Consider the following 19,881-nt stretch of genomic DNA (forward strand, 5'->3'; position numbering starts at 1 on the left):
TGGCTATTTAACTGCCATGATTATTATTGATGTTTTATATGTTTTATTTTTTTTTATGGTTTATTTCATGGACTTTGTTTTGTGTTGGAAGAGTATTGACTTTTATGTCCAATTACCTACTTTGCTTGTGTTTGTTTTGAAACATTCAAACAGTCTTTTACTGTGTGTGTGTGTGTGTGTGTGTGTGTGTGTGTGTGTGTGTGTGTGTGTGTGTGTGTGTGTGTGTGTGTGTGTGTGTGTGTGTGTGTGTGTGTGTGTGTGTGTGTGTGTGCGCGCGCGCGCGCGCCTGTCTGTCTGTCTGTCTGTCTGTCTGTCTGTCTGTCTGTCTGTGCGTGCGTGCGTGTGTGTGTGGTGTGTGAGCGTCACACACGAGCCAGAGCATTGAGGCTTTTTTTTTTGTTTGTGGCTTCTGCGGAACTAAAGCCTGATGACGCGGAGGTTCAGTCGGACCAGTGTTGTAAACGGACCAAATGTGCGCAACCGCCAAATACTACCCCCTCATGATTCTGTGGTTTGAAGCCTGGTGATTGTAGAGCAGCGCTTTATCTCACTATAACCTTATGAATAACCCTAACGCTATGAAGCAGATGAGGTAAGACATGTTTAAACAAAAAACTACTTTAAAACCTCTTTTAGATGCATAAATACCGAGCTACACTAAAAGCTCTGTAAAACAATAAGTGGCTTCTGTTCTGTAGTAGCCATGGTTCACATGACGCTCGTCTGTCACAAGCGTCATGGCGCAACGCGTTCCTGGTTTTGGACATTTCTCAATTTACAACCCGTACATCTACATAAACGTTCAAATTTCAAATATAAAGTGCTAACCCCACGGCCATGGATGTAACAAGTTGAAACGCCTGGGTCTAAGTACCAGTATATTCCATATTGTTCAATAAAAAGCATTTTAATCCGATCGGTGGCCATTTTCTCAACATTTCCTTCATGCTTTCAACTCCGCGACCCCATCGGTTGGGAAGTGTATTGCACTCTGAAGCATCATGAGAAAATAACCACAGTTCGGATTAAAATGCTTTTTATTGAACAATTCGGAAGATACAGGTACTTGGACCTGCCCGTTTCAACTTGTTACATCCATGGCCGTGGGGTCAGCACTTTATATTTGAAATCTGAACGTTTATGTAGATGTACGGGTTGTACATGGAGAAACGTCCAAAACCAGGAACACGTTGCGCCATGACTGTCATGATATGACAGTCATGTTTCAGGGCTTGTTCTGTAGCTACTCTACAAATTACAAACACACAGTTTCATCTGCAGATTCATCTGGTTCCTTTATTGAACCAGATGAATCTGCCAGAGCTAAAAATAAATAACGCAGATTTTATTTTAGTGTTTGAGACAAGTAGGTAAGGAGCCCTTGTTTTGTGTGTGTGTGTGTGTGTGTGTGTGTGTGTGTGTGTGTGTGTGTGTGTGTGTGTGTGTGTGTGTATATATATATATATATATACACAAATATATATATATACAAATATATTGTTCTATATTATTATAGTAAGCAGGGCTGCTAAGTTTCAGGAAAACTTAGGAGTGAGACATTAAAACTGTTGTGATGTCTTCTCCATGCCAGCTGCTCTCCTTGCTCTGTCAGCCTCCTCATGCTCTCTCTCTGCTTTACTCTGAATAGTGAACATGCCAGAAATATCATCAATTGCTGGAAAAAAATAGAATGCACAGAGTCCAAGTCTGCATTAGGATTAGATGTAATCAATCCTAATCCTTATGAATTTATATTCATAGAAGTGTATCTATGTCATCACGCAGTACATTTCTGTTTACAGGAAGTAAGTAATTAAGACTGTCTTTTTATGGACCTTTGATAAACAAATATGCAAATCCCCCCATTTATTTTGCATCTATTGTTAGGTATGCCCATATGATGACCACAGATATGCTTTAAAAGTGGCATTTCACCAGATCTTTAAGAACATATAGCAGCCTATTCCTTAAGTGCATTTTTTTTTCTTCCAGCCATGCTTACACATCAGCATGAAACAGTACCTCTTAACATAATTAAAAGCACCTTTGCTCATGAGATACTGTAACAAGATTAGAAACGATAATACCCAAAAATAAAGTGCGTGTCTTTGTTTTGTTCAGAGCACAAGGTTCAAACTCTGAGATTATGGGCCTCTTTATGAATTCAAGCAGTTTCAAGGTCTTGATTTTGTGTTTTTTTTTAACTTATAGTGACTCGCCTCTATCCATTTGATGTACTTCAATAACTTCAATAGCAATTGGAACAACATATTTTACAAATGTTTGCTTTAAAAATATATATATTCAAAGGCACTCATAGTACAGCACTCGGTGCCGCGCTATGAGCTTGTACATCTGCTATTTTTCAGGTCAGGATATCAATTTCAACCAATCAGGAGAGAGAACTCATACATACAAGATGAACAAGTGAAATAGGAAATGATGAAACGAACAAAAAACATTACAGACATTTCAATGAAACACTATAAAATGATGATGTAATTTTTACTACTTTACTGAAGAGCTGGAGAGACGGGGAGACCCCTGTTACGGAACAAACACTTTATAGGAATATAGAGGTTTTAACCCAAAAAGTATCATGATACAATGTGTCTCTTTCAAAACAGAGCGCTCCGTCCACGAGGCCCGGACGTCAAAGAGGAGATAATGCTCAACGCTGAAGTCCCCAAAACCATGGCTGTAGGACCATGTTTCAGGTAAGAGGGGTTAATGTCCTTAACCCATTAAGACCGGGAACGCATCTGTGTCATTTTAGATTTCTATTTTATAGATTTCTATAAAATAGCAGATATACAAGCTCATTGCGCGGCACCGAGTGCCACGCTATGAGCTTGTAGATCTGCTATTTTTGAAAAATGGTGAAAATGTGTGCAAACATTTGCAACTCAAATCTTTGCTTCTGGGGGTCCCTGGAACAACATATTTTGAGATTATTTATTATTATTATTATTATTATTTTTTTGTTCAAACAACTGTTAGGATTTAGAAAACACTTTTAGAATCGGCCTCAGGTCTTAATGGGTTAACAAGTTCAAATATAATGATTTTTTGGGGGGATCCCCAGTTCAATTATGATGATTATGATGATTTTGTGGGGGTCCTCAGTTTAAATATGATGATTTTGGGGGGTCCCCAGTTCAAATATGATTTATTTTGGGGGGTCCGGGGCCTGAAAAGGTTGAGAACCCCATACTCTAGATCCCTGGGAGATGGATTGCTGAGGTGGAGCACAACACCTACCATCAGCTCCCAGTACTTGTATCCAAGCCATGCTACTCATACGCTGGGTCGGTGGCGTCCGGTCCGGGATCGAACTCCATTACCACGTAGTTGTAGAAAGGCGAGTACTCTACTGACTGAGCTACCCGGACCTAAATGAGGGCCGACGTGTTGAATAACTGACACTATTATTTACTCACAATACATGCAATGATGATCTGATAACACAAACTTTGCTAGAATGGCTGATATTTCATACATTGCATGTATGCTTTGTATGGAATATCAGCCATTCTAAGGGAAGCACAAATGATAGACAAACATTATACAGGTATGCATTATACAGCTATGCATTAGCTGCTATGAAAGTACAACACATCTTGTCGATAAGGGCATCGACCACTTGGTATTCACAGGCAATGGATCATTAAACTAATAATGAATAAGAATGTAGTCCTACTGTACACTGGCAGTGCATGAAATGTGGATTTACCTCCACTACAAGTATTCTGCAACTTTTCATCATGTCTCAACCATGTCTCTGTGCACACGCATGAGTGTGTGTTAATCTCTGCTTCTCAAACAGGTTTAGACGTCACCACAATGTTGCATTAACCAATTCAGACCGGGAATACATCTGTGTAATTTTAAGATTTCTTTGGCTATTCTAAAATAGCAGATCTACAAGCTCATAGCGTGGCACCGAGTGCCACGCTATGAGCTTGTAGATCTGCTATTCTTGAAAAAAAATTGAAAGTTTGTGCAAATCATTTGAATATAATTTTTTAAAGCGAACATTTGTAACTCACATCTTGATTTTACAAATGTCTTCTAAATCCTACAGTTCTTTTTGAAAAACGTATGTTTCTATATCAGTGGTTCTCAAACTTTTTCATGTCAAGGACCCCCAAAATTATATGTATTTGGCCGCGGACCCCCATCTCAAAATATGTTGTTCCAGGAACCCCCCAGAAGCAAAGATTTGAGTAAAAAAAACACTTATATATCACACATTTTCACGATTTTTCTATAAGTAGATCTACAAGCTCGCCACGCTATGAGCTTGTATATCTGCTATTTTTGAATAGCCAAAGTATAAAATAATGGTTAAAGTTGTTACACAGATGTAAATGGTGCATTTGTATAGCGCTTTTATCCAAACCGCTTTACATAGATTGTGCATTACATTCATACACCGATGGCGGAGGAAACCATGCAAGGCACCAACCTGCTCATCAGGAGCAATTAGGGGTTCAGCGTCTTGCTCAAGGACACTTCGACACTAACTCTGGGGGAGCCCCCCAGCCCGGGATCGAACTGGGAACCTTGTGGTTTCCAGTTCACTCTACCCGGCCACTCTGCCCCTGAGCCACTGCCGGTCTGCCGCAGATGTGTTCCCGGTCTTAATGGGTCAATAAAAGTTATTGAAGACACTGGCCCTCATTTATCAGTGTGTGGGACTATTCTCTTTCAGTGTTAACTGTTCCTCTCCTACACACCTGTCCAGTGCATGTAGGTCTGCAAATAGACATTATCTACAAAACCTGTGCTGTCATCATCACCATGCATTCTGAATCTGAGCCTCTAGGTTTTGTTATTTTTTCATGGATGCATAAAGAAATACTAAAGTAGCTTTTGCGTGGCCGTTGTCTTATGCTGCTCTGTGCCTCTTTGCAACAAGAAGTGTGTTGTCACGTGAGGCCTACAGTAGGCCTAAACATTGTTATTTCTCCAACAACTGGTCTGTACATTTGGAACCCAAGATCCACTAAAAACTACTCACTGAAATACAAAAATACCACAATATGAACATGAGCAACACAAATTTAATCATTTATTTTGTATTCAGAATTGTGCAGGTCTTGTACCATCCGCCAGTGGTTGCTGCAGCACCCTCAGTTTTCCTACTTCCCACGGCCTTGGTCAGAACAGAGGACAGAACACGGGCATTAACTGAGACAGTGAGGTAAGAAGATCTTTATTAAGTTGTGTTGTTTCACAGTGTTATATCTGAAGCTGTTTCACTCAGTATGATACAATTTGTTTCTTTCATAACAGACCACTCCGTCTGCAAGGCCCGGACGATACTGAAGACGTCAAAACAGTCGACAGAACACATACATTAACTAACGCTGAAGTTGACAAAACACTCGACATAACGCAAGAATTAACTGATGCTCAAGTCACCAAAACAGTCGACAGAACACAGAAATTAACTAACTCTGACGTTGACAAAACAGTCGACAGAACACATAAATTAACCAACTCTGAAGTTGACAAAACAGTCGACAGAACACAGAAATTAACTAACGCTGAAGCTGACAAAACAGTCGACAGAACACAGAACTCAACTGAGACGAGGTAAAAAGCTTGTAACAGTCAGTTGGTAAATGTAATGGCCACAAGGGTGGTGCCTCTTTGTTTTTCCATTTACTTTTGGAGTTCAGACTGTGCATGCAATGTCACTTGAGGAAGTGACATCACAGCCTGCAATCGTCTCAGTAGACTGTTGGTACTGAGTGAAGGCATTAAGTCTCCTGCTTATGTATAAGTACGAACTATAGTGTTGCATGACCTAGCTTTATATGTACCAGGTTCGTATTAAAGGAATAGTTCACCCAAAAAATGACTTATTTTCTATCAATTACACACCCCATGAAGCCTTGATTTGTTTTGTTTTTGACGCATTCCTGAGCCAATAATCTGATGACTGGGGGTATTTCCGGTAGGAGACTCAAAGAGACTCGTTTGAGTCTCCTACTGGATACATTAGCGACTTTCCCCCGGTCATCAAATTTGTTTGTCTCAAGAAAGCGACAAAAACAAACAAATCTCCATGAATTCAAGGCTTCATGGGGTGTGTAATTGAGAGAAAATAAGCATTTATTTTGGGTGTACTACTCCTTTAAATAAATGAAAGGTTTCGACCCTTATGTAACGCGCGGGATTCAAACCCGGTCTCCCGCACGGGAAGGGACACTAAAGCCAAACGTCTAAACCGCTAGCCTAAAGGGGATCCCCCACCAACTACATGTTGTCATGGATTGCACTGGAGCTCTATGCAAATCAAAACGCAGTTTTAGCATGATTCTATAAACTTGCAGTGGGGGACAATAACAAAGTAATGTAACGACACCTGTGTTACATTACAGTCGCCTGTTTGTCTCAACGTGTGTATGTAATGGAATACTGTTACTATGTAGTAAAGATAAGATGCCATTTCTCCTCAGACGCTGTGACTTGATAGCAAGATTCGGCGGGAAGAGGCCCCATAAGAACACTTGCACCAGTCCAGTGAAAAATAATATCTCTCAGTTTCCTGCTTTGAAGGTACCTCTCTTTCTAGCAAAAAACCCAAATTGTCAATTCTATATTAATACATTAAGACCTGGGGTAGATTCTACAAATGTCTTCTAAATCAGTAGTTCTCACACTTTCAAAGATTTTTTAAAAAATGTTCAAAAATAGCAGATGCACAAGCTCGCAGTGCGGCCCGAAGTGTCGCGCTGAGTGCTTGTACATCTGCTATATTTGAATAGCCAACGCAACAATCTAAAATGGCACAGATTCTTTCCCGGTTTTAAAGGGTTAAAATGAATATTCCATAATTTATTGCACACACACACACACACACACACACACACACACACACACACACGCAGATAAATACACACACGCAATCACACTCAATGCCTGTCGTGTTTCATTTGATTCCTTGCTTCATAGGACTATCTGCCAGCCAGCTGTAACGACACCAGCTATGAATACCATGTCTGCCATTACCAGACCATCAGTGAGACGGGCGATCATGTCAACTTCAGAGCGACTCTTCGCATGGCTTTGTCGTCGGAAGACGACATAAAGCGGTGGTTAAAATCTCACACGGTCACATGGAGGGTGTGCAGAAGTCGTAAAGTAAAGGGAGAAAGAGTTATTTTCAAGGTGAGATAGGTTTCACTTAAAGGTATAGGGTAAGTGATATTTTTTGGTTAAAACACAAAGGTTTTTGTTAAAAGGTTAAAGCACAATATTCTGATATTAATCATTGCTATAGTGTTTCTTTCAGTAACAGGTGTCTCCCTGTCTCTCCAGCTCTTTAATAAACAGAAAATACATTTTCAGGGAGGTGACAAAATGTCAGCCAATCAGGAGAGAGTACCCATAATGGGCCATTTATCAGCTTCATGTTTATAGTGTTCCAGTTCCAATTGTCTTTGTGTCTTCACTTCTAATTTCACTTGTTTAATCTGTATTCTGTCTGAGTTCTCTATCCTGATTCATTAAGATTGGTATCCTGACCAGAAAATGCTTTTTCTGTTTAAAAAAGAGCTGGAGAGACATGTAGACTCCTGTTACTGAACAAACACTCTATAGCAATGAGTACTATCGGAATATAGAGCTATTTAAAACATATTTTAACCAAATAAAATCACTTACCCTACCTTTAAAATATCAATAGGTGCACCGCTTAGCATGATTCTATGATGCTAAGAGGTGCACCTATTGTTGTTTCACTGAAACTAAATTCATGTGAATGGAAAGAGACAAGTCACCCATTGGACATAGACATCAAACAGCCATCACTACCAGGCCCGCCGACAGGGGAGGATAGGATACAGGGTACACATTTTTCAAAAATAGCACAATAGCGCTGCAAGCTTGTATATCTGCTATTTTTGAAAAACGTATGTTGCTGTACATGGCTGGAATCTAAAATGACACGGATGCTTTCCCGGTGTTAATGGTTTAAGGTGGAGTACAGATGCCAACATAACACCAAACACCAAAGTAATCATGTCAACACACCAAGCAAGAACACAAACTGCCCCGCCAAGATGGCCGTCACACTCCTACGGACTGAATGTAGCAGAGGCAGGCCCAGTACGTAAGTAGGGTTTACTGTAAATATTGCAACATCTTTTGGCACTGTTGTTTTGGAGTGGTGTAAAGTAATTAAGTACATTTACTCAAGTACTGTACTTAAGTACAATTTTGAGCTACTTTTACTTTACTGGTGCATTTCCAATTGGCTATACTTTTACTTTTACTCCACTACATCTCAGAGGCAGATATTGTACTTTTACTCCACTACAATTATTTGAAAACTTTAGTTACTATTTACTTTGCAGATATAAATTATTACATTATAAAACATACATTAATCACTTTAACCCTATTTCATACCTAGGCTATTTTAAAATAGCCGATCTACAAGCTCACAACGCGTCGCATCGCGATGCGTTGTGAGCTTGTAGATCTGCTATTTTCAAACATTTGAGTACTTTTACTTTTGGTACCTTAAGTACATTTTAATACCAATACTTTTGTACTTTCACTCAAGTAAATTTTGAACTTTTACTTGTAACGGAGTACTTCTGCATTGCAGTATTGATACTTTTACTCGAGTAAAACATTTGAGTACTTTTTCCACCACTGTTGCTTTGTGTGACACAGTAAAATAAGATATTTTTGTAAAGAACAGTGAAGAACATTGTTGTGTCTCAAATGTCTCCTCAGGAGCTCAGATCCTCACGTGCCTGCCTTCCCTACAATGGTGAGCATCTGCAGCGAGCACAACCACAACATCAACGGAGCAGAGGCACTCAGGTACCCAGTGGTGGAAAGTAATTTAACCCATTAAGGGCGCGCTCCCACCGCACTTTTATTTTACCTCTGGGGCAGAATCTGCCAATGCTTTGTCAATGTAAATGCGTGGATTCACGCAAGGGCTCTTTCCGCCTGTCGCGCAGACCTTGCGTTTATCCGCTCTACACGACTTGTCTATTTGAAGCATATAACTGCTGGAGGCAGGACCTGATTTTCCTCCTCTGTCCAATCGGGTGAATCGAAGGCGGACCGTCCCAAGACTCAGGAAGCACCATGGTGCTCAAGGCAGCAAGCGGTGCGGGCTACGGGGAGGGTCCTGAAAGTGAGTGACAGGCGCGCCCCTCCCGTTTTTTAGAATGCAAAAAAGGCTGCAAAAAACTGTGGCCGCGCACAACCTGCGTTTAACGCTAGCCGACCATGTTTTGGTGGGACCGCGCCCTAAGACCGGTAACGCATCTCTGTGTCATTTTTAAGATTTCTTTGGCTATTCAAAAATAGCAGATCTCCAAGCTCATAGTGCAGCACAGAGTGCCCCGCTATGAGCTTGTAGATCTGCTATTTTCTTTTTTCTTTTCGTGAACATTTATGCAAATCTTTGAATATATATATGTTTTTTTAAGGCGAACATTTTTAACTCAAATCTTTACTTCTGTGGATTCTACAAAAGTCTTCTAAAACCTTACAGTTGTTTTTTTTAAACTCATGTTGCTCTAATCAGTGGTTCTCAAACATTTGTCAAGGACCCCCAAAATGATATGCATTTGACCGCCAAAATATTCTGTTCCAGGGAACCCCCCAGAAGCAAATATTGGAGTTAAAAGATTTGCGGTGCCGTCTACAAGCTCACAACGCGTCGAGCTTGTAGATCAGCTATTTTCAAAAGATGTTTTCATACATTTTAGACATGAAAACCTGTGAAACGGGACGTTCTGCATAATGAGTACTTTTACTCAAGGACATTTTGATTGCCTGACTTTTTACTTGTTAACAGAGTGTTTCTGTATGGCAGTACTGATACTTTTACTTTAACCCATTGAGACCTGGAACGCATCTGTGTCACTTTAGATTTCTTTGGCTATTCAAAAATAGCAGATATACAAGCTCATAGCGCATCAAAAATTGATAGGATTTAGAAATCATTTTTAAGAATTGCCTCAGGTCTTAATGGGTTAAAAATATTTTTTTCCAGGTACCGTGACGTGGGCGACAAGGCGCGAGAGAAACTCCTCAAGCTTTTTGAAGCGGGACACAACCCCAGTTCAGCCTTAGAGGTGCTCAAGATTGATCTGCAGGTGGAACATGGGGAGAATTATGCGCTCGCTGCAGCAAACAAAGAGCTCTGTCCTACTCTAGAGTTCTGCTACAGGTATATGTGTAGTGGTGGAAAAAGTACTCAAATGTTTTACTTAAGTAAAAGTATCAATACTGCAATGTAGAAGTGCTCTGTTACAAGTAAAAGTCCAGAATTAAAAATGTCACTTGAGTAAAAGTGTTGGTATCTTTTGAAAATTTGTGCAAATATTTGAATATATATTTTTTACATTTTTAACTCAAATCTTTGCTGGGAATTCCACAAATGTCTTCTAAATCCTTTTTTTAGAGTGGTTCTCAAAACTTTTTCATGTCAAGGACCCCCAAAATGATATGTTATTTGTCCGCGGACCCCCTCCCGCCCGTCTCAAATTATTTTGTTCCAGGAAGCAAAAGATTTGAGTTAAAAATTTTTATATATAATATTCAAAGATTTGCACAAATGTTCACACATTTTCAAAAATAGTAGATCTACAAGCTCATGCTTGGTGTTTTCATCTGCTATTTTTGAATAGCCAAAGAAATCTTAAAATGACACAGATGCGTTCCCGGGTTGAATGGGTTAAATAGAGCCTGGGCTTCTCTTGAGGCAGGTGGGCGGCTGCTGTGGTATAATCAATGTTATTTGTGGTGTGTGTGTGTGTGTGTGTGTGTGTGTGTGTGTGTGTGTGTGTGTGTGTGTGTGTGTGTGTGTGTGTGTGCGTGTGCGAGCACATTCTAAAAAGCAATCTTTTGCACAGACTCCGATACAAGGTCTTAGGGAAGATGAGATCTACACACCGACCGGCGTCCAGTCTGCCGGGAAGTCAGAAGAAGAGGAAGAAGAAGACGAAGACGTGTCCAGACGTCCTACAATGTGTGACAGCAGATGAGGAGCAGACTGACAGTAAGTGATTGTAAATCACACACTGACTTCCTCACTTCATAACACACACACTCACTCTGTCAGCTGACATGAAATAAAAAAGAAAAAAACAGTTTATTCAACACATTCTCACCAAGTCATACTAAGGATAAGGATAATTCCTTTTAACAGGTCGTTCATGAAAGTCCTTGCGGTCTTGTTTCCAATGAGAACCTGTGAGCAATTAGGGGTTAAGAGTCTTGCTCAGGGACAAATTTCATTTCATCGACACATATGCTGGCCTGGCCTGGAATCGAACCTGGGGCAACCAGGGCCTCTGGCACCCTAGGCGTGCTCACTAACCATTCAGCTATGGCCGCCCTTAAACTATGATGAGTAGTAGTGATGCGCGGGCCAGGTTTTTTCATAACCTGCCCCGCACGGGAGCCCCAACCCGTCCCGCAAACATGAATATAAATCAACGACCCGTCCCGCAACCCGCCGAAAAAGAAGGAAAAAAAAGCACAGAGGCAAGCCCATTCAATAGGCTCTATGCACAGCAGCCATATTGAGAATGAATTGGGCCCCTTCCTTACTTCCTTCACAGGTGTTACCAATGATACTAATGAAGGCTCTGTTCCATTCTGGTCCAGGGTGCTGATATCGTGCATGTTGGCTCACTAGAAACACTCCATTTTGGTTCCCAAATGGCCCCTTATGGTGGGTGTGTGTAACTCTGAGAGTGTACAAATGGAACGGGTCCATTTGGTTCCATTTGTACACTCTCAGAGTTATGGGGGTCCTTGAAAATAAGACAACCACTATGCCACACTCAATGGAACAGAGCCTTAATTAGTATCATTGGTAACACCTGCGAAGGAAGTAAGGGAGAGGCCCAATTCATTCCCAATATGGCTGCTGTGCATAGAGCCTATTGCTTTCCAGGGTAACCGCCTTCCATTCCGACATCTCGCCACTCCGACTAGTGGCTTCCGCGTGCGGTTAGGGTTAGGTATAGGGTTCGTTAACGTCGGAAAGGAGACATGTCGGAAAGGCGACATGTAACCGCTTTCCAGAGAGAGAGAGAGAGAGAGGGGGACAGAGGGAGGGAGGGGGAGAGAGAGAGCAACAAGGTGTGTTTTGGTGTATCTTTTTTTCTTCCGTGGTTGACTCGCTGCACCCGCCTGTTCTGTTCGTTGAGTCAATGATGACCGTGTCCTTTAATTCCAAGGCTTCTTTATTTATATCGACCGCATGCGTACAAATGTTTGTCAGATGCATGAACTCTATATGAACTGACTTCCTGTCTCTGTGCGTTCATTATATAGATACTGACACTACTGACACTACTGACACTTTGTGGCTACAGACAATACAAACTATCATAGATAATCATCACATCCCCCTTTCTGTGAAGCAACTAATAATGCAGTTGTAATCTATCTAAGAACATCACAAAGGACAATATCAGAGTGCAACATTAATGCACTAAGCATTAGGTAGCCAGCATAAACGTGTTTTTAAAACCATAATCTGACTTTCCTATCCTGCAATAAATCTAGACAATCTAGACATCACATATCAATCACATTTGACATTTTACAATCTTTTTATTTTTTAACAATCTTTTTTTCTTTTTCTTTCAATTTTACAGTTACTTTTTTGTTCTTTTTTTTATTTTCCCTTTTTTACAAACCCAGTCTCTCAGGCTTTTTGCTCTCTCTTGTGGATCTCCTGAGCACAGGTGTAGAAGGAGTCTGTTTTGGAGATCTCCTGAGCACAGGTGTAGAAGGACTGTGGCAATTACGTCTGAAGATCTGTCCTTCCTCTGTCCTCACAGTGAGCGATCGTGGAGCTACTTCTTTGGAGAACGGTGGCTTTTGCTTTCCATCCACCAGGCTCTTCAATTCTGACAGTGTCATTGCTTGACAGTGGTGGAAGTTGCTTTGCTGCACTGTCATAGAATGACCGTTGCTTTGTTTTCTGCTTTAGTAGCTTCCGTTCCAGTTCCAGATGTTTATTTTGCTTTGAGATGCATGGCAGTGTAGTACGCAGCTTTCTGTTCATCAGCAGCTCAGCAGGTGACAGTCCGCATTCCAGTGGCGTTGCTCTGTAGCTGAGTAAAGCTAGATAAGGGTCAGAGTCACTGTCGGCAGCTTTCTTCAGCAGTTGCTTTAGAAGGTGGACTCCCTTTTCAGCTTTCCCATTTGCCTGCGGATACATGGGACTAGACGTCACATGCTTAAAGTCACGCTGTTCTGCAAATCTCTGCCATTCTTTGCTATTAAAACATGGGCCGTTGTCGCTCTGGACGATATTAGCTATGCCGTTCCTGGCAAAGATGGATTCTGTATGTGTTATGACACAGCTTGATGATGTATTTGATAGTAATGCCATTTCAGGGAAGTTGGAGTAGTAGTCTATGACCACGAGATAATCTTTTCCCTTCAGATGAAACAAGTCCATTCCAACTTTATGCCAGGGTGCTGTTGGCACATCAGCTATCACCATAGGCTCTTTGGTTTGCTTGTTCCTATGCTTCTGGCATGTCTCGCATATGCTTATCATTTTCTCGATGTCTTTGTTAATTCCAAGCCAGTGCACTATGTCTCTTGCCCTTCTTTTACATTTCTCGACACCGAGATGACCTTCATGGATTCTCTGTAGCAGATCCTGTCTTAATTTGTGTGGAATGACTGTTCTGTTTTTTCTCAGCAACAGTCCATTAACAACACTCAGCTCACCTCTAATGTGGTAGAACAGCGGGCAGGAACCTACAGGCCATCCGTTCTGCATGTTCTCCATGACATGCTGCAACTCTGTGTCTTTTCTTGTTTCAACAGCTTTTTGTCTGACACATTGAAGCGCAGCAACATCCTCATCTGATGTACTCTCACACCTCCTTGTGGGTGCTCGCGAGAGTGCATCAGCGAGTATCAGGTACTTTCCTGGAGTATAGATCAGCTCAAAGTCATATCTCTGCAGCTTCATCATGAGACGCTGAATTCTTGTAATTTAAGTTATTTTTTATGATTGCTACTAATGGACGATGATCTGTCTCCACAGTGAAGGATGGTAGACCATATATGTAGCTGTGAAACTTCTCTAGGCCAAAGACCAAACCTAGGCACTCTTTTTCTATTCGAGCATATCTGCATTCAGTCTCTGTCATGGTTCTGGATGCATACTGTAGGCCACTGGTTTCCAGTGCTCACCTTCAGCCTGTAGGAGAACTCCACCGATCCCATCTTTTGACACCTTGATTTTTTTTGTTGGGTCAAAGAAAATCAATACAGGTGCAGTGGTCAATGTCTGTTTGAGATTTTCCCACTCATTCTCATGTTTGTCTGTCCAGTCAAGTTGATTGTATTTGCCCTTTACATCTTATTCAACCTTAATATGCAAAACCTACAGCTTGTTTAGTTTTGTTAATGTTATACATGAATGACTGCGCATGGGAGGTTGCTTACTTGCCTTAGGCCAGGTACACACTGCAGGACATTAGGTCCGATATTGCTGTCGCCAACCTTTTTTGGCGCTCGCCGACAAAACCTCCCGATCTGACGCAGATCGGCCTTTGATCGGCGAGATAATGCTCGCTGTGTGTGAAAGGCTCCGCGACACGATGTGGCCGTGATTCTCCGCTCTGCGACGGCTTTCAGATAACTAAACTGTTAGATATTCGGCCCTGTCGCAGAGAGGAGATCGGACAGTACCATACAGTATGAAACGGTCTGCGAGGAGATCCACGCTACAGCCAATGAGAGCACATTACAGCAACCGTGGCTAGGGGAGCGTCGCTGGATCTGACCACAACAAACAGTCCCTACCGCAATATTACCGTCCAGTCCTGTAATAAGTTAACATTATAAAACAAAATGAGAAAGTGAGCGAGCCTGGTGGGCTGTTTATTTTAGAGGAATTGTACAGAGAAAGAGAGAGACCGAGACCGAGCTCTCTGTGTGTGTGTGTGTGTGTGTGTGTGTGTGTGTGTGTGTGTGTGTGTGTGTGTGTGTGTGTGTGTGTGTGTGTGTGTGTGTGTGTGTGTGTGTGTGTGTGTGTGTGTGTGTGTGTGTGTGTGTGTGTGTGTGGCTGTGTCTGAACAGCATTGCCAGATGTTGCGAGAGAAATAAGCAACCAGGTCTATGAAAATAAGCCCAAGAAAAGGCCACTTGAGCACTGAGCACAACATATTTTCAGAAGGGGGATGTCTGCGCCTCTGCGGGCAATTAATTATTAATATCATTTTGGGGGTCCTTGCCAAATGTTTGAGAACAACTGGTTCAAACAATATTAGGAAACAAGGCCAAAGAAAACGCAACTACACTTTCAAGCAACTTTATAGAAAAACAATCCCAAAGTCGCTTATAATAAGCGGACATGGCAACTGTTTCAGCGCACTTTACATGCGAGAGAGGGAGAGGGAGAGGGAGATAGGCATATCACGGGATACATCGATTAAAATGAATTGGAATAAACACAAATGTATGTATTGGGTCTGACTCTGGAAATGGCATCCTAGTGAACTATCCTACAGTGTGTCAGCCCTTGTCGGGGATCAATCGTGTTGTGAAAACCACAATGACATTATGACAGCCGATTTCAAGAAATAAACTCCTGCAGTATGTTATGCTTAACGATCAGATGACCCCCCGAGCACTTTAAGGTCCTGCAATGTGTACCTGCCTTTAGTTGCCTGCAATGTGTGTCACCAACTTTCGCCAATAACACTTTATCCATTGCAGACAGATAGTCACTGTGCTTGGTTGTATAATATCCACGACCCATACGAGTTCTGGTTTTGGCGGGTTTTATTATCGTCAAGTGGGTCCGGCTTGGTTCATATTCTATCACTTCGGGACCCCGGTTCTGTTCATCATTAAACCCGAGCGAACCACCCGTACGCAGCGCTGATTAGGAGATGCAGCTGTGTAAAGCTTCATTTGTGCTTCACCGTATGGCGCTGTTGTTGCGTAATCTATAACCCGTCCACCCCGGCTACGGGTCGGCCCGTGCATCACTAGTGAGTAGGGACAAAATCTGACCATGTGTTTTAGGTAATAGTCGGTCCATGAATCAAGTACAACTTTTATTTCATTCGTTTTTGCATTTTTAGAAGTATGTTTCCTTTATTGACTGTCCAAGAAGCCATTGGTTTCCATTCATTTCAGCATGGTAGGCAAATCAACTTTCAGAGACTTTAAACTTTCTTGAGAGATTTGTGGAACAGTTACCACCAATATTTCCCTGCTTGTACCTGTTTGAGTGACAAATGTGATTCTTGATATAATCAAGGTCTATCACAGATAACTTTATTTTTCGGTAGTTTAATGTTGTAGCCCATATTGACACTTAAACACAGTTCAGTAGGACCAGGATGAGTGTTGATATCTTTAATAACGACTGCTTTTGTCTCCATCATCTTCAGACTTGATGCAAGGTCAAAGGTCACAGCAGAACCCAAGCCGAGGTGACCTCAGGACCAATCAAGAGGAATGGGAAGATGAAAGTGCTGCTGACTTTCTGTGTCTTCCTGTGCCAAGCGACCATGAAGAGGGTGAGAATAATAACGTTGTCACATCTACAAACACTTACCGTACATGGGCAACTGGCGGCCCGGGGGCCACATGCGGCCCCCACCTTCACTTAATATCGGAATACTGATATATTATTGATTCCAAACATGCAAACATGACCCGCTTTAATTACTTCAGTATATATTAGTAGCTTAATGACTAGTATTACATTTCTATTGTCTTTTTTGTGTCCAATGTATTTGTATTGAAGTTCATAAAATGAACATAAGTATAACTAAATGCATTTGAAATTAAATAAAAATGTTACTTTTCAGGATTCCAATTCAAAAATAGCACAAAGAAATCTGGATTCCAATTCAAAAAATATTTTTGCTACTTTTGTGTGACATACTGTAGAATGGCGAAAAAAGTTACAATTCGGAGAGACAGTATATATGCAATGTGGCCCTCCCTGGAGTGAGTGTGGAAATATAGTGGCCCTCCCCATCATCAAAGTTGCCCACCCCTGACTTAAACCCTATAACCACTTAAACCCCCTCAGGTGCCTCCTTTCCCCCCTCTTGACCAAATCTCTTTGCAGAATATAGCCGATCAACTGATCAAGGCTTTAAATCGGCTATTTTCACCAAATGTTTGCCCCAGAATAGAGGCGCAAGGTTTCAGGATGCCCCTATTGTGGGCATGTCTTTATAGGCAACATTTCTCAAAAATAGACTACATGCTGCTTAAACACATGCAACCTAGCTTCCCTGTTCTGGGACACTAGCGTTCTGTCATGATAGCCAAACATTTGGTTAAAAAATATTTTTTAATTGCAATTGTGCACTGGGAATTACAGCATCCAAAACTGAACATAATAAATCAAAATACATTTCTTGGCACACAAATAATTGTATAAGTCATAATATTGTGCTGTAGTCTGCACTGTAAGTGTGTGTGTTGTAAAGTTGAACAATGTGTTTGAACAGACACAGAGGACCTGGTGGAGAGCATGATCAGAGACATTAGCAGCCTGAGAAAGGACCCCATCTACAGTCAGGCCATTGCTGCCATGGCCAAGCAGTTTCATCACATCAAATCCAACCCATCAAGACTGTCGTCTGCCATGCACCGCTTCGGTAAGGGTCAGACCTCTTCCAGAAGAACGGCAGCGGTCCGACCAGCAACGGCACGACCAGGCGGACTCAGCCCATGTCAGCCAACAGCAACCCGTCGTCCCGTTACTAAACTGAGCTCCAAGAGGCGTCTGTCGTCTGGTCGCCAGCAGACACACAGCAGACCCATCAAAAGACTGAGAATGATGGAGTACCACATATGAGCGTTTTCCTCTGGAATGGAATGGCTCGCATTCAAAAGGGAAACAAATGTATTTGTGTTATTATCTACTCCCTCTCATGCCAATAGGCTCTATGCACAGCAGCCGTTTTGGAGATAAATTGGGCCTCTTCTTACTTCATGTATGGAGGTGTTACCAATGATACTAATGAGGGCTCTGTTCTGTTTTCTGTTGTCAAAAAAAAGGTTTGAGAACTACTACATGAACTACATGAAATGGAACAAAGCCTTCATTAGTGTCATTGGTAAAAACTCTGAAGGATGTCAGGAAGAGGCCCAATTTCTTTCCAATATGGCTGCCGTGCCTATAGCCTATTAATAAAGCTACTGAAGTTTCTAGTCCACAAAATGGACAATAGGTCTTTGTAAATGAACAGAGTGCTTTTTAAAAGTGCACCAGCAGACAAGGGAGCGAGTTATTTTTGCGTTGACATGGTCAGTTCATGTGAAAGAGGACTCGGTTCTCTTTCTGGTCAACTTCAGCTCTGACGGGGCCTCAGTCCTCTTTCTGCTCACGCTAGAGTACATTTTTTAGGGTTGGCACAGCAGGTCCTGAGGGGGTCTCAGTACGCTTCACTTCAGAGGAGTCTGAGTTCTTTAGGAGTGTTCACATACCAACGAAAGATAGCTGAGTTCACTTTAGATCCTCAGTTTCCAAGTGTGGAAAAAAACTATTTCAACTATTATGGTTAAAGTGTATATTTACTATAATTATCTCTGTGTGGTTTTGACCAAAGACACTCATTTAACACACTCAAACTGCAAGAAGGTGACAAAATGTTCCTTTTTTGGGCAGCTTTTGATCCTTCCTTTATGATACATGCGCTTGTAAATACAGTATATGTAAGCACATACACACACTTTATTTTGAAAAGCTTGTTAACTGGATGGGGTAAGAACATGTTTACATGCCTTCTATAGTGTTTTGGCTCTTAAAGATAAAGTCTCGTCACAGCAAACACTGACAGTAATTGGCCTATGTATGCTTGTTTGAGATTTTGCCAATTAATGATGCGTTTCTCTCTTAATAAACACAAGCCTATGAGCAAATTGTATTATATCATTGGTCCCTATCACAAGTGACACATTTATATTTGTTAAAATAAAAATAAAAATTAGCTAGGGTGTCCTGACCCTTTAATAAACGTATTTGTATTCCACCATTGCTCAGTTCTTCCATGGGGCAGGGAATGTCTAAGGTTGAAACTAGGACTACAGCAGTTAATAAAACTAACACATAAAAAAAAATATATATATATATATATATAAAATACAATATAATTTGCCTACTTTGGTGCTTCAAGTATACAATTGAACTGTAATGCTACTTCTACTTTGAGTAAATCAATAAATCCATCTGAGTATTTCCAACACTGGGGGTAACGCCCTTATTTTTTTTTAACTCTATGGTGGTTATAACACAATGTGAGTTTGAATGAGTAGTGCAGGTTATCCACTGTTATGATGTAGCCTGTCCAATAGAGGGCACTGTTGCACCGTCTCAGTTGCATGAGGTAAAGCCGTGTGTGTGTGTGTGTGTGTGTGTGTGTGTGTGTGTGTGTGTGTGTGTGTGTGTGTGTGTGTGTGTGTGTGTGTGTGTGTGTGTGTGTGTGTGTGTGTGGGGGTGTGGATTGATTGATTGCATCAAAATGTACTTAAAGTACCAAAAGTAAAAGTACTACATATTTGAAAATAGCCGATCCACAAGCTCACAACGCGTCACACTCAATTTATAGAGACATTAAATGACAGACAGTCATACACTACTATGCAGAACATCATAAAAACAGTATACAAAATAAATATATACAGTCAAAAGTTAGAGAAAAAAACGGGGGGGGGGTTAGGTTATAACTTTTACAGGGGCGAGGAGGGGGGGAGAGAGAGGGAGGGAGGGGGAGAGAGAGAGAGAGAGAGAGAGAGAGAGAGAGAGAGAGAGAGAGAGAGAGAGAGAGAGAGAGAGAGAGAGAGAGAGAGAGAGAGAGAGAGAGAGACAGACACCGGACA

At 41.5% G+C, this 19,881-nt stretch overlaps 1 protein-coding gene across 1 annotated transcript; it reads left to right on the forward strand.

Moving 5' to 3' along the window:
* The first annotated feature begins 512 nt into the window (after positions 1–512).
* On the forward strand, positions 513–19,098 carry LOC311059731 (uncharacterized protein). Its single transcript, XM_084077766.1, has 12 exons — positions 513–592; positions 2,628–2,717; positions 5,090–5,206; positions 5,299–5,601; positions 6,471–6,570; positions 6,967–7,182; positions 7,992–8,125; positions 8,758–8,847; positions 10,037–10,213; positions 10,899–11,044; positions 16,431–16,559; positions 17,508–19,098. The coding sequence occupies exons 1-12, from the start codon at positions 561–563 to the stop codon at positions 17,855–17,857; spliced, it is 1,884 nt and encodes a 627-aa protein (XP_083933892.1). The 5' UTR covers positions 513–560; the 3' UTR covers positions 17,858–19,098.
* The last annotated feature ends 783 nt before the right edge of the window (positions 19,099–19,881 follow it).

Source organism: Gymnoscopelus microlampas, assembly GCF_963454915.1.
Source record: "Gymnoscopelus microlampas genome assembly, chromosome: 14".
NCBI classification, from domain to species: Eukaryota; Metazoa; Chordata; class Actinopteri; order Myctophiformes; family Myctophidae; genus Gymnoscopelus; species Gymnoscopelus microlampas.

Bases quoted from the DNA above. Each gene is read 5' to 3' on its own strand.
- LOC311059731 (XM_084077766.1), top strand. From the start codon at position 561: ATGAATAACCCTAACGCTATGAAGCAGATGAG. The intron at 5,207-5,298 runs GTAAGAAGATCT...CTTTCATAACAG, and splicing joins GCATTAACTGAGACAGTGAG to ACCACTCCGTCTGCAAGGCC. The intron at 10,214-10,898 runs GTATATGTGTAG...TCTTTTGCACAG, and splicing joins ACTCTAGAGTTCTGCTACAG to ACTCCGATACAAGGTCTTAG.